Source organism: Haliotis rufescens, unplaced genomic scaffold (assembly GCF_023055435.1).
Source record: "Haliotis rufescens isolate VD_foot unplaced genomic scaffold, xgHalRufe1.0.p SCAF_4, whole genome shotgun sequence".
In the NCBI taxonomy this organism is placed as follows: Eukaryota; Metazoa; Mollusca; class Gastropoda; order Lepetellida; family Haliotidae; genus Haliotis; species Haliotis rufescens.
The window spans coordinates 60,699,070-60,714,223 of record NW_025964112.1 but is presented as its reverse complement, the minus strand read 5'-3'; the positions used below and the strand labels follow the sequence as shown (position 1 = coordinate 60,714,223).

The following is a 15,154-nucleotide window of genomic DNA, read 5'->3' as shown; positions in this document are numbered from 1 at the left end:
ATCGGAATTCAGCTGTCCGTATTGCCATATATTGCAAAACGATTTGTGTGCCAATACGCCAACCCTACTTTAGGGTTTTATTGGAATTTGACCACCGTGATGCTTGGACATCCCAGGGATATTTTCATGTTATGTGAACCGTGAAGATTCTGGGTAGAGTAGATCTTCAGCAACCCATGCTTGCCGTAAAAGGTGACTATGCTTGTCGTAGGAGGCGACTAACCGGATCGGATGGTCAGGCTCGCTGACTTGGTTGATGCATGTCATCGATCCCAATTTCGTGGATCTATGCCCATGGTATTAATCACTGGATTGTCTGGTCTAGACTCGATTATTTACAGACCGCCGTCATATAGCTGGAATGTTGCTAAGTGCGGCGTTAAACAACAAACCAACCAACCAACCATCATGTTATGTATATCTCTTTTACAGCCCTGGGATTTTTTTTTGACACATTTACCAGCCATGTCAACGGTCAAGGTGATTGCCTGGAGAAATGTCCGTTAACAGCATTTCCTGTATGTGAATAAAACTTGGTACTTGGTACGGGATCGAATCTGAAATGGTTTTCACTCATATGCCTTTTTGTGCAGACGTGTTTTTTAATTCTTATACTTTTTGAATACGAATACTAATGACAATATTTTGGTGTAAAAATATTTTTTTAAAACCTATGGTGATTGGATATCTCTGGGATATCATATCATGTATCACATATATTGAAGGTCAAATTGACTCTCGGTCTTACAATGAAAATAAGCATTTAGTAGGCTTCAATTGAGTGTCAAGGTAATTAAACCGGAAGTGGGTATCACTATCTTATTATTAAAGGTTAACTAAAGACATGGAACGTTTTGTTTTTAGGTTCCACGGCATATGGCATGTAAAACGTGAATATCATTTCCTTATTGATGCTAAGGGCATGGTATTTTCTGTTTCACTAATTTACTGCATTAAACATGTTTTCGCAAACAGAAAATGGTCGGAAGTGCTTATAACAGTGATTTAAGGCAGCACAGGAGTTTCTGTTTCAAATTTTTCTAATCCATTAATTGGGCGTATGTTCTCCCAAACTGGAAGTGATGTTGTTTATCTTGAAGCTTATTACTTAGTATTACGGTAGTTATAGGCATGACCTTTTGTTCCAAAGTTGTACCGAATCGGACAGATTGGAACCAAAATGATGTCATTAAACACTTTCCTAGTTGGTATCCATTGACTAATGTATGAACTAGGTCTTACAATCGATGGCTTTATTACAAATTGAAATTTGACATTTATTTCGAATATCCATGTGAAGAACTGACATTTGTTTTAAGACTGACCAAACGAGGAATTAAATATTGCATACAGTACGCATACAAGTGTCATGATCGTGTTGCTGATCCATTCTATATTTGGGATACATGTATCCTCAATTCAACTGACCTTAACTAAAGTTCACTTTTGTGGCGAGAATATTCCTGGGAATGCTTGTGTGAGTGTTTGCGCTGAAAACACATTTGATCTGTTTAAGACAAGAGCATTATTATTCACCGTGGTGGAAGAACTTATCTTCAGTCGTCTTGCACTCAATGCAGCTGCCAGTGCATCTCCGTGTGAAACAGGTGCAGGTCGGCGTGGCTTTGGTGGGGACAGGGCTGCTTGCCGTGGAGGAGGCACACCAAATGATGGCGGAGGTGGAGTAACGGCCGCAGATGGGGGAGGGGTAGGAGTCATGGCTGCTGGTGGGGGTGGGGCCATGGCCGCAGGTGGGGGAGGGGGTGGAATCATGGCTGCTGGTGGGGGTGGGGCCGTGGCCGCAGGTGGGGGAGGGGGTGGATTCATGGCTGATGGTGGGGGAGGAGGTGGAGCCATAGCTGCTGGTGCGGGAGGGGGTGGGATTGGGGGTGGGGCTATGGCTGCAGATGGCGGGGTTGAGGTTGCAACTGCTGGTGGTGTTGGTGCCGATATAGTTGGGGGTGGGCCCAAGGGAGGTTTCTCAGGGGCAGGTCGGGGCACCTGTTCTGATGTATTAGTGGCAGAATGAACAGAAGATGACAATAGTCGTGTTCTGGATGACGGCTGTACTTTTGCAACAGGTTTAGAGCTTTTCTTCGGGCTTTTGTGCCTTGATTTAGAACGACCCCTGTCTTTATCAGGTCTATTTTCCTCCCTTCTCCTTCCATGGCCTTTGTATGAAGAATCATCAGAGGATGACTCACTTATGCTGTCCCGTCTCCTTATTTTCTCCCTGTGTTTCTTTCTCTTTTGTCTGTCTAGAGAGGAGCGACTGGCGGCAGAAAGTAGTAGACTGAGGGATGACATCTCCAGGTCTTCATCTTCATCGGAATGTCGACTCTTCTGAAATGTGAATGAGATTTCAGCTTCACAAATAGACACCAAAAACAAATAAACAAACAAACAAACAATTCTTTCGGTATTGGTAATAGGCCGTGATTGTTCAATGCCAAAAAACTATCGAAAAATCGAACAATAGTTTCGCTGTGCATCATTTTAAGAATACTTCCTCAATTACACCTTTGCCAATAATCTTGCAATGTGGCTATCATCACTCAATTTGACTTCCTCTTCACCTTAGCCATCTCAATCAGGGACAAACGTCACTTATTTACAAAAATTACATCCACTAGATGCAGATATATTTGGGAGGTGGGAGGGACTACTTCTGATGTAATTGAAAAAGTGTTCTTGGAGTGAGTGAGTGAGTGGTTTTATGCCGCTTTTAGCAATATTCCAGCAATATCGGGGGGGGGGGGGGGGGGGGGCTACCCCACCGCCCCTAGTGTTCTTGGAACAATACACGATAACTATTGTTTGAATATTTTGAAAACCCTTCCTCTGATACATCATTGCTTGACGGTTGGTGGGGTCTAGCAGAGAGTTATCCAGGATAGCTGATATGAAAACAGAGTAACGTAAGGCAAAAGCATAATGCCTTGATACTCCCACTGGAAATAACGTTATATTGGCACTTCAATGTCGTTACTTTCGGGTGTGATTAACGTCACATCCTTTACCATCCATGATCTCTTCTGGTTCTGGCGACTTCTTAATGTCTCGGACCGCCTCCGTGGTCTAGTGGTAGAGCGTCCGCCCGGAGAGCGGAAGGTCCGGGGATCGATCCCCGACCGCGTCATACCAAAAGACGTTAAAAGATGGTACTTGTTGTTACCCTGTCTGGCGCTCGGCAGTAAGGGGCTAAAACAAGGACTGGTCGGCTCGGAGTCAGTATACTGTGTCTGAGTGGGGTATTCATGTTAAACTGCGGCATTGTATCTCAGTGAGCTAGCACTATAAATCGGCATCAGTCTGGTCTAGTACAAGCAGCCACACAAACACACACACGTGCATACACGTCGCTATATAAGTGCAATAATCTTGGACGCGACGTTAAACCGAATTTCACCTCACCTCACATCTTAATGTCTCGTCAGACCCGTTCCAGATATTCTAGTGCGAAACCAGGTGTAAACTGGTATGATCTGTCCAACCAAGGCCAACATATGATCAAATAGTCAACTTACCTAGAAAATGGTGACCGGCAACTGAGACACTCTAGCCTGTGAGGCCACTAATGGCCCGAAGGAATTTACCCGCTCTGAATAAGATATATCTCAATCAGGTAAAAAATGAATGTTGAAAATGCTCGAATCTCGCGGGAATGTGTGTGGTGTTTTGATTTCCTCCAGTTGAAAATACTTCATGAGTACGGGATGGAAGTCGCCGTTCAGCCCGTCATGTTGGAGTACAGATGCCAGAGCTCACTTGTATTCTTCTATGTTTCCATGTTGGAATTCCTTCTCCTGTTGTAGATGTAGTAAGAAATCCGCCACCATGTGGATAGTTACATCCATGCGTTCCAATCCTCTTCCTCTCGCCGAACTTGTTCCATCTGATATCGTAGATGGCGGAGGAAGGCCTCCCAGACTTTGCCACAGTATCGGAGGCAGACTTGGAGAAGCCGGAAGTCTGCTTCTTCGGGTTGATTGTTTCCAGGCGTGTATGTGAAGATGAAGAAGGTCCGTTCTTGGTTGACGTTGTAGATCGTGGCGTAGTTGTGGCTGGAGTGGATCTTCCATGAGTAGACATTTTTATGCAGGATGGGTAAGGCGGAGTGTGCCACGGTGCTGTAGACTGAGTGTCGGCAAACTCGGTCGTTCAGGTATGTGGTATGACGACTCCGTGAGAGCGGTCATGTTGAACCCCACCCCAGGCAGGCGACGGTATGTGGTGAGGTGTGTCCATAGCCATCTTCTTCCGTTCCACAATACGCTCAATTAATACCTACGTCATTAATTAACTAGACAGGTACTACCAGTAAACGTTGTTTTTGTTGTAAACCTAAGAATACTAGTGGTGAATTTATCTAAAAACACATGATTTGTTCCAGCAGAGACCATAAAATAGATAAATGAACATAAATGTTATGGAAAGAAGTGGCGCCCCCTGCCCGCGCATGCGGTTTTCCTAACAACTGATTAGGGTGGCTGACAGTGAAGAGGACGTCTGTTGAAAATCTGAAGATTTTTTTAGTGTGATGATAGCCAACTTGCAATGGCGCAATAGAGGTAGGGTATTCTTAGAAATTACTGAATGTTCTCCAACCACCAATCATTCATGAGGCGGACAAGAAGATATTGGGTAAGGATTTCAGTGGCATTTGCAACAAACAAGCGGACATCTTGGACAACTACAACACCAACAATGTTACAAGTCTAGAAAGGTACTCGCCTTCTTCCGTTTGCGTTTCGCTGGCTTGCGCCTGTCACAACCTCTGGATTTGCAATGGCTGAAAGAAAAGGCACTGAACTTAAATCAACACACATAAAAAAAACTGTAACACAAACGACTTGTAAAAACATAATGAAGTTGGTTCATAGGCAACGATCAATGTCTAAATTCAGTAATTTGGTCAAGTGACTAACTTGTGTCAGTCGCTTTACATATTGGTTGAAAATTACTTTGCTAATGGTCAGATTGAACTAGTTTATGAGTAAAGTAAACAGTGACCACAGAGTACGATTTGATGCTGGTTTTTTTGCTAAAAGGGAAAAACATATATTGCAAATATAGTAATGCAAGTGAAATCCATTGTAAAATAGTAACACAACACATGAAAAACTTTTTTAATTGTGATCGCCTTTACTACTTGCCAATCAGTCATGTTGCAATGAAACGTCATTTCCTGGTGTATACAGTGTACTTTATGTACTAGTATATTATTTATCGCAACTGAATGGAGACATATTCATTGCCATATTTCTGCTTTCACTTGGTAAGAAAAATACACTTATATTTAAGTTTATCAACCTTATATGATGATGGTCTCTCAGAATAATATCATTGACATGATCCAGCTGAACATATTATTGCGCATAGCTTGGTCAAGTTGTTGGTGTGAATTTAAAAGACGTAAACAAGTTATTTTGGTTTATAATCAACACTATTTTAACGTTCAGGAACTCAGTGTTTTTTCCAACATAAAGGTGCTCAGTTAATACCGTTTTAAATTAAATGTAAATAGCGAAATGTATTCTTTTGACACTTTGATAGAGTCTGCAAGAATAGGGCAGGCACATTCATATTTTCCTACACTGCAAGGCATTTGTAACATTTTAGCCTCAACCTCAACCCTCCGAGAGAATCAAATTGCTTCTCCCTTGATCTTTTTCAGCCGACGTTGATAAAAATGTGACCATGGTCTTCACTGCCTTAATACATATTTTATGTGTGCTTCACCAACTGTTCCATTTCCCCCGCAACAGCTACTTACATATATATTAGGGTGAGATGAAGCATCAGGAAGAGGACGACCAAAGCAACACCGCCAACCATTAGGACCAGTGCCACGTGGTGTTTCACAAATGCGTCCAGGTCTGTAAACAGATGGTAATGATTTACAGAACTTACGCTGTTATGAAGGCTGATGGCAATCGGTTTGTCACTGTGTACGTTTTTGTTTAGACATTGAAATTCATTGCTGATATAATAAACCGAATAAGCATTTATGTAACATTATTTATAAGCATATGAATGAAAAATAACCAATTCCGTTCACTTTTACTGATAACCACCATATAACCCAGCCGGGGGTGGCTGGGAAGGTTGGATTTTGTATGGAGACAAGACATGTTTCAGCTACAGCTGCAAAACCAGGTATCTTTTTCCCAATAAATCACATCTTCTCTCCCCCACCCCCACCTTCCCATCTCCGAATATGAAATGGTCGGTCCCTAAGGGATACTAACAAAGAGATATGCACGTATATGTCAGTATTACCATGAAGAATTCCGGCGTGGTTTTCATGCCCGAGGGGTGTTTGACTCCCATTGTTCGTCACCGGTTCCTTTGGCTTGATAGGTTTCTCTTCTGTTAGCAATATTTTCGAATAGAACAGTAATAGTGAGTGAGTATGGTTTTACACCGCTTTTATCAATATTCCAACAAAAATCAAAGCATTACACAATGGTATTCCCACAATGTACCCACCTGTCGAATCAAACCCACATGTACGGCGTGACCTACGAACTCCTTAACCACTAGACTACCTCACCACCCCAATGAATTATAGAAGAAGGCTCGGGACACTCTTTTCAATGTATAGGTTTATATCTTTGGCTTAGCTGGATACTGTGTCTACAAAGTAAAGTTCTCAGGCTCTCAAACAATAGTTATCTTTGTTACTAATTCTGAGAATTCTACCTCTATTACATCATAAGCACTCCTTTCCAACCCGCTATCATTGGCATACAGTTTGCAGGATTGGGAAAGAAGTGAGAGCTGTATGCAGTTGTGTGCTAGTTGGGATACAACTAGCAATGTATAGTTGACAGCGAAGAGGACTTTTGTTGAAACTCTGAAGATTTAGTTATAGCTCGATAACAGCCAAAATACAGGATTGTGTCAATGATGTAATTCGCAGGAATTGTCTGGTTTTAATGTGGACCTACATGTATCTCTAAATGCGAAATCATGCTACATGCACGGCGGCAAAACCAGGTATCTTTTTGCCAAAAAGGTTCCCATCTCCTCTCCACCCCACCTCTGATCCCCAAATATGAAATAGTCGGTCCCTAAAGGATACTAACAAACATATATACACGTATAGGTCAGAATGTCAGTATTACCATGATGAATTCCATTGTGTTTTTCATCCGTCGGGGATATTTTACTCTCACTGTTTGTCAATCGTTCCTCTTCTTCCATGGCATGCTTTGACTTGATAGGTTCCTCGTCTGTTAGCAATATTTTCGAATAGAACAGTAATAGTGAGTGAGTATGGTTTTACACCGCTTTTATCAATATTCCAACAAAAATCAAAGCATTACACAATGGTCTTCCCACAATGTACCCACCTGTCGAATCAAACCCACATGTACGGCGTGACCTACGAACTCCTTAACCACTAGACTACCTCACCACCCCAATGAATTATAGAAGAAGGCTCGGGCTACTCTTTTCAATGTATAGGTTTATATCTTTGGCTTAGCTGGATACTGTGTCTACAAAGTAAAGTTCTCAGGCTCTCAAACAATAGTTATCTTTGTTACTATTTCTGAGAATTCTACCTCTATTACATCATAAGCACTCCTTTCCAACCCCCTATCATTGGCATATAGTTTGCAGGTTTTGGAAAGAAGTGAGAGCTGTATGCAGTTGTGTGCTAGTTGGGATACAACTAGCAATGTATAGTTGACAGCGAAGAGGACTTTTGTTGAAACTCTGAAGATTTAGTTATAGCTCGATAACAGCCAAAATACAGGATTGTGTCAATGATGTAATTCGCAGGAATTGTCTGGTTTTAATGTGGACCTACATGTATCTCTAAATGCGAAATCATGCTACATGCACGGCGGCAAAACCAGGTATCTTTTTGCCAAAAAGGTTCCCATCTCCTCTCCACCCCACCTCTGATCCCCAAATATGAAATAGTCGGTCCCTAAAGGATACTAACAAACATATATACACGTATAGGTCAGAATGTCAGTATTACCATGATGAATTCCATTGTGTTTTTCATCCGTCGGGGATATTTTACTCTCACTGTTTGTCCATCGTTCCTCTTCTTCCATGGCATGCTTTGACTTGATAGGTTTCTCGTCTGTTAGCAATATTTTCGAATAGAACAGTAATAGTGAGTGAGTATGGTTTTACACCGCTTTTATCAATATTCCAACAAAAATCAAAGCATTACACAATGGTCTTCCCACAATGTACCCACCTGTCGAATCAAACCCACATGTACGGCGTGACCTACGAACTCCTTAACCACTAGACTACCTCACCACCCCAATGAATTATAGAAGAAGGCTCGGGCTACTCTTTTCCATGTATAGGTTTATATCTTTGGCTTAGCTGGATACTGTGTCTACAAAGTAAAGTTCTCAGGCTCTCAAACAATAGTTATCTTTGTTACTAATTTTGAGAATTCTACCTCTATTACATCATAAGCACTCCTTTCCAAGCCCCTATCATTGGCATATAGTTTGCAGGTTTTGGAAAGAAGTGAGAGCTGTATGCAGTTGTGTGCTAGTTGGGATACAACTAGCAATGTATAGTTGACAGCGAAGAGGACTTTTGTTGAAACTCTGAAGATTTAGTTATAGCTCGATAACAACCAAAATACAGGATTGTGTCAATGATGTAATTCGCAGGAATTGTCTGGTTTTAATGTGGACCTACATGTATCTCTAAATGCGAAATCATGCTACATGCACGGCGGCAAAACCAGGTATCTTTTTGCCAAAAAGGTTCCCATCTCCACTCCACTCCACCTCTGATCCCCAAATATGAAATAGTCGGTCCCTAAAGGATACTAACAAACATATATACACGTATAGGTCAGAATGTCAGTATTACCATGATGAATTCCATTGTGTTTTTCATCCGTCGGGGATATTTTACTCTCACTGTTTGTCCATCGTTCCTCTTCTTCCATGGCATGCTTTGACTTGATAGGTTTCTCGTCTGTTAGCAATATTTTCGAATAGAACAGTAATTGTGAGTGAGTATGGTTTTACACCGCTTTTATCAATATTCCAACAAAAATCAAAGCATTACACAATGGTCTTCCCACAATGTACCCACCTGTCGAATCAAACCCACATGTACGGCGTGACCTACGAACTCCTTAACCACTAGACTACCTCACCACCCCAATGAATTATAGAAGAAGGCTCGGGCCACTCTTTTCAATGTATAGGTTTATATCTTTGGCTTAGCTGGATACTGTGTCTACAAAGTAAAGTTCTCAGGCTCTCAAACAATAGTTATCTTTGTTACTAATTTTGAGAATTCTACCTCTATTACATCATAAGCACTCCTTTCCAACCCCCTATCATTGACATATAGTTTGCAGGTTTTGGAAAGAAATGAGAGCTGTATGCAGTTGTGTGCTAGTTGGGATACAACTAGCAATGTATAGTTGACAGCGAAGAGGACTTTTGTTGAAACTCTGAAGATTTAGTTATAGCTCGATAACAGCCAAAATACAGGATTGTGTCAATGATGTAATTCGCAGGAATTGTCTGGTTTTAATGTGGACCTACATGTATCTCTAAATGCGAAATCATGCTACATGCACGGCGGCAAAACCAGGTATCTTTTTGCCAAAAAGGTTCCCATCTCCTCTCCACCCCACCTCTGATCCCCAAATATGAAATAGTCGGTCCCTAAAGGATACTAACAAACATATATACACGTATAGGTCAGAATGTCAGTATTACCATGATGAATTCCATTGTGTTTTTCATCCGTCGGGGATATTTTACTCTCACTGTTTGTCCATCGTTCCTCTTCTTCCATGGCATGCTTTGACTTGATAGGTTTCTCGTCTGTTAGCAATATTTTCGAATAGAACAGTAATAGTGAGTGAGTATGGTTTTACACCGCTTTTATCAATATTCCAACAAAAATCAAAGCATTACACAATGGTCTTCCCACAATGTACCCACCTGTCGAATCAAACCCACATGTACGGCGTGACCTACGAACTCCTTAACCACTAGACTACCTCACCACCCCAATGAATTATAGAAGAAGGCTCGGGCTACTCTTTTCAATGTATAGGTTTATATCTTTGGCTTAGCTGGATACTTTGTCTACAAAGTAAAGTTCTCAGGCTCTCAAACAATAGTTATCTTTGTTACTAATTTTGAGAATTCTACCTCTATTACATCATAAGCACTCCTTTCCAACCCCCTATCATTGGCATATAGTTTGCAGGTTTTGGAAAGAAGTGAGAGCTGTATGCAGTTGTGTGCTAGTTGGGATACAACTAGCAATGTATAGTTGACAGCGAAGAGGACTTTTGTTGAAACTCTGAAGATTTAGTTATAGCTCGATAACAGCCAAAATACAGGATTGTGTCAATGATGTAATTCGCAGGAATTGTCTGGTTTTAATGTGGACCTACATGTATCTCTAAATGCGAAATCATGCTACATGCACGGCGGCAAAACCAGGTATCTTTTTGCCAAAAAGGTTCCCATCTCCTCTCCACCCCACCTCTGATCCCCAAATATGAAATAGTCGGTCCCTAAAGGATACTAACAAACATATATACACGTATAGGTCAGAATGTCAGTATTACCATGATGAATTCCATTGTGTTTTTCATCCGTCGGGGATATTTTACTCTCACTGTTTGTCCATCGTTCCTCTTCTTCCATGGCATGCTTTGACTTGATAGGTTTCTCGTCTGTTAGCAATATTTTCGAATAGAACAGTAATAGTGAGTGAGTATGGTTTTACACCGCTTTTATCAATATTCCAACAAATCAAAGCAGAGACACATTGGGCCCGAATCGATTTATTGAAGAGGGCCTAGGCCTTTCTTTTCAATAGATTGATAGATAGATGCAAAGTTCAGGGTGTGAAACATTTTTAAAAGAAGTATTTATTCTTATACTTACATCAGGAAAGTTTATATGGTATGCATAACATCCTTAGTTTAGCCAGTTACTGTGTCTACAATGCTAAAATTCTTATGCTATGTTGTGACAGTATCAAAACAATAGTTTCATTGATAATAATTCTGACTCAGACAGACAGATACATACATACAGACAGATAGATCGGTACATACAGACATATAGATAGATAGATAGATAGAGACAGAGACATACATACATATAGACACAGACATACACAGTCAGACAGACAGACAGATACATACATAGACACAGAATAATACATACATACAGACAGACAGATACATACATGCATAAAGCTAGCTAGATACATACAGACAGATAGATATATACACATAGATAGACAGACCGACAGATACAAAGATAAAAACAGATAAATACATACATACAGACAGATACAAAGATAAAAAAACCAAACAGATACATTCATACATACAGACAGATAGATAGATAGATAGATTAGATAGATAGATAGATAGATAGATAGATAGATAGATAGATAGATAGATGCTAAGTTCATGGTGTTAAATATTTTTAAAAGAAGTATTTATTCTCACAGTTCCATCAGGAAAGTATATATGGAATTCATAGCATCCTTGGTTTAGCTAGTTACTGTGTCTACAATGCTAAAATTCTTATGCTATGCTGTGACAGTATCAAAACAATAGTTTCATTGTTAATAATTCTGAGAATACTACCTCTTTAACATTGGCATTGGCATCTGGTTAGCATGTTTGGGAAAGCAGTGAGTTTTTTTCAGCCTTGCACATGCCATGGTACAATTGTAAAAAGCGAAAGGTTATTGTAACTCCCATACCTTCACATAGACTTACCACAGTCGTAATGCTATGGTTGTTTTGTACAAGCACCGAGAGCTGTAGGCAGCTGTGTGCTAATATGGGTACAACTACCAATGTATAGTTGACACTGAAGAGGAGTTCTGTTCAAGCTCTAAAGATTTAGTAAGGATGAGAACAGCCAAAATACAGGATTGTAGCAATGATTTAATAGATGAAATTCACAAGTATTATCTGCTTTTTTTTATGTAGACCTACATGTTTATCTAAATGCCAAATCATGCTAAATGCAAAATGAGTTCTTCACTTGTGTTAACAACTCCACCTACCTTCCGCAGCTGGTTCTCTACCTTCATCATACACATAGTCGATGTCCTAAACAACACAGAATCAGCATTTTATCGTTATCCACATCTCAATCCCCCAAATATAGCAATACATACTACCAATGTTACACAGGGAAAACAGGAAGAAATTCTTAGGGCAACAACTTTTCGAAGTGGGTACTACTTGAAATGTCATTAATCTGTTTACACAAGAATTCTGAGATCAAGATATAACTATCTCAGTGAAGTGAGAACATACAACCACACATACATTATTTTCACACAGTCATTTATTTTCAGTTTCATGGATCTTTTGACACCATCACTCCAATAAACGCCCACATAAACCCTGCATAAATCCTTATTTTCCATTCACTGTTTGATGCTAATCCTTGGTGATAATACTCATCCCTATTGCGTATCTGTACATTTGCTGCCACACATCTTTCACCAGCTGTCTAGCTTTGTCATTCTGTATTATATTACTATGGCTTATATTTATGACTTAATTGATCCATGTCAGATTCCCACCCTTACACTTGATCTTTATTTGTTTAGGTTTGAAGCTCCAGGGTGCCAAAACTACTACCACTATATTAGTAAACATGCATATTCTTCTTGAACATATCTACCTTCATGTGTATATTTGAAAGCTACCTGTTCTCACTTCCGACCAAGTTTCGAATGCATTTGATGATATCTACGACGCCTTGTTACTACGTTTATACGTATAAACAAAGGCATTGTGTAAATAGGGAAACATACAACACAGTTTTTCTTGAGAGCCAACCATTGAAATCCTGTTTAGTGTATACTGTCACCAACCTGACATGGGCCATATGACAGCAAAACTAACACCCATACGACACCTCCATCTGCAATAACAATGAGTTAATGATTGTATACTGTTCAAAGTAATTAGTTGGGTATTAAAGTGTACACATCTAGTGTAGCAATATCGCCGATAAATAACACACCTTTGCGCTAGCATCCAGACCTGCTTAGGGGTTGTATTCGATAGGCCCAACTACTGGACATTTGTGTTTAGAATAGCGACTTAAGAATATAGTAATATACAACGATATAGTTGATATTATGTCTCATGTAACGTGTCGCAACATTATGCAACTTGTAAAAGTAGTTATATTTAGACAGAAGGTCACAATAGGAGACACATTAGCCTAGAATCAGAGAATAGCTCTGCACAGGTTATGAACGCACAGCTACGAATTCATCTGCCGTAATGTATTTTTCAGTTTAAATAAACAAATCTCCCTTTATCAGAACTTACAAACGTGGCTGGAGAAAGGGCACAAGAACATTCCCAAAAGTTGTAGTCTAAAACAAGAAATTCTTTAAGGTTAGAAAATACATATTGGCAGACATGTTTAGAAGCGCCATCTGTAGAGAAAAACAAACTCCATTTCAGCGCGTGACGTCTTCGTAACCTCCCGTTTAATGAGCTATCGCTGTGTGGAGTTTGACAGAAAGGACACCAAGGGAGACAACGCTGGTAGTCCTGCAGTTCCAAGGCTTCGTGCATGAAAAAGGGTAAGATAAGACAACAAAAAGTTGATGCAGAGCATCAAAGTTCTCCGCCACATGTGATGCCTAAGAAATGCATAATTTTGATGCTACTGATGTAAGGAATTAAAATTAATGCAAGGCAAATTATACGGGAGAAAATCGAGCTTTAATATAGGCTACCCCCCGGAGGTCCTGCATGGCAGAAGCGAAGGGCACGAAGCTCCATTGGGTCTAATTATATTTTCATCACATGAAACAAGGCTGGAATGCAAAAAACAAATATGATATCACGAATCTTTCCTAATGCAGTTGCTCTATTTGCATAGGGTATCTGTATTTAAAAACGAAGAAGAAGTAAATCGTATGACATTGAAACAATAATTATGTAGAAAAAGCTTCAACACTGCCAGTAATAATGGCAGATGCACATACTCAAATAATATACAGCATTAGAAATTGGCACTAGTCCTGTAGTCCTTGCCAAACTGCCCAAGAGTTAAGGTATCATAAGGACCAGTAGAGATTTGCCCTTTTAAAGGGTTTTGCTATATGTTATCATTACAAGGAACAGTGGTTTAAACCTGTACGTTAGTTTCTACCGCTGATATATACTGAACAACAAAAGTTCCTGTGACATTGAATAAGATTTAATGCAAAGTTATGTTTTTTACCAAATCTGTAACAATTTCGGTTTGCAACAGATATAAGACTCATGTAAGTATTCAAATGGTTTAATTTGCCATACTGACTTCAGAAAATGCGTGATTTCATTTTTTTAAAAACACCATGAACATGCCCAAATGTCAATTTCCAAGTCAATAGCGTGTGTGTCCACCTCTGGTTACGATGCAACAACACATCTTCGTCTCATGGAATGGACCAGGCGTCGCACAAAGTCCTGTGGGACATCTGTCCATATCTGCTGGAGCATGTTTCAAAGTTCCTGGAGTGTCAGTGGAACACGTGGTTGACGTCGAAGGCGCAGATCCATCTCATCCCACATGTGCTCGATTGTTGAGAGATCAGAGGAGCGAGCCGGCTAGGCGATGACATTCACGTTGTTTTGTTGAAGAGAATCCAAGTCGAGCAATATGAGGCTGGGCATTGTCATGTTGAAAGGTAATCCCTGGGGCATGACGACGGAAAAACGGTAGAACAACAGGGCCGATGATCTCGTCGCGGTAGAGCTGTCAATTGAGATTTCCCTCTACCACTATCAAACGGCTCCTCTGTGTTGCTGTAATCCCACCCCATACCATAACGCTGTCGCCCCCGAACCGACACAATGATTGACGTAACGTTCACCTCGACGTCTGTACACTCGATTCCGTCCATCGCTGTGGCTGAGGTGAAAACGAGACTCGTCAGTGAATAAAACTTGTCCCCACTGCATGGTCTGCACCACTGTAGACGTGCTTGACGGTGGTTTCCTGTCAAAATGGGACGTCTGGCGGGTCTTCTGGCGACAATCCCTGCACATCAAAGGCGACGACGTACGGTTTGTGAAGATATTCGTCGAAGGTCAGGGATGCTTCTTGCAGTCACTGTTGCTGGCTGGAATCGATTTCGT

The 15,154-nt window shown here is 40.6% G+C and overlaps 1 protein-coding gene across 1 annotated transcript; it reads right to left on the bottom strand.

Annotated features, from left to right (window-relative positions):
* Nucleotides 1-1,440: 1,440 nt before the first annotated feature.
* LOC124115304 (actin cytoskeleton-regulatory complex protein PAN1-like) lies at nt 1,441-13,462 on the bottom strand. Its single transcript, XM_048381605.1, has 12 exons — nt 13,349-13,462; nt 12,883-12,932; nt 12,061-12,106; nt 10,595-10,702; nt 9,729-9,836; nt 8,863-8,970; nt 7,997-8,104; nt 7,131-7,238; nt 6,283-6,372; nt 5,777-5,879; nt 4,735-4,792; nt 1,441-2,343 (listed from the first exon to the last, which is right to left on the bottom strand). The coding sequence occupies exons 1-12, from the start codon at nt 13,377-13,379 to the stop codon at nt 1,441-1,443; spliced, it is 1,821 nt and encodes a 606-aa protein (XP_048237562.1). The 5' UTR covers nt 13,380-13,462.
* Between the last annotated feature and the right edge of the window lie 1,692 nt (nt 13,463-15,154).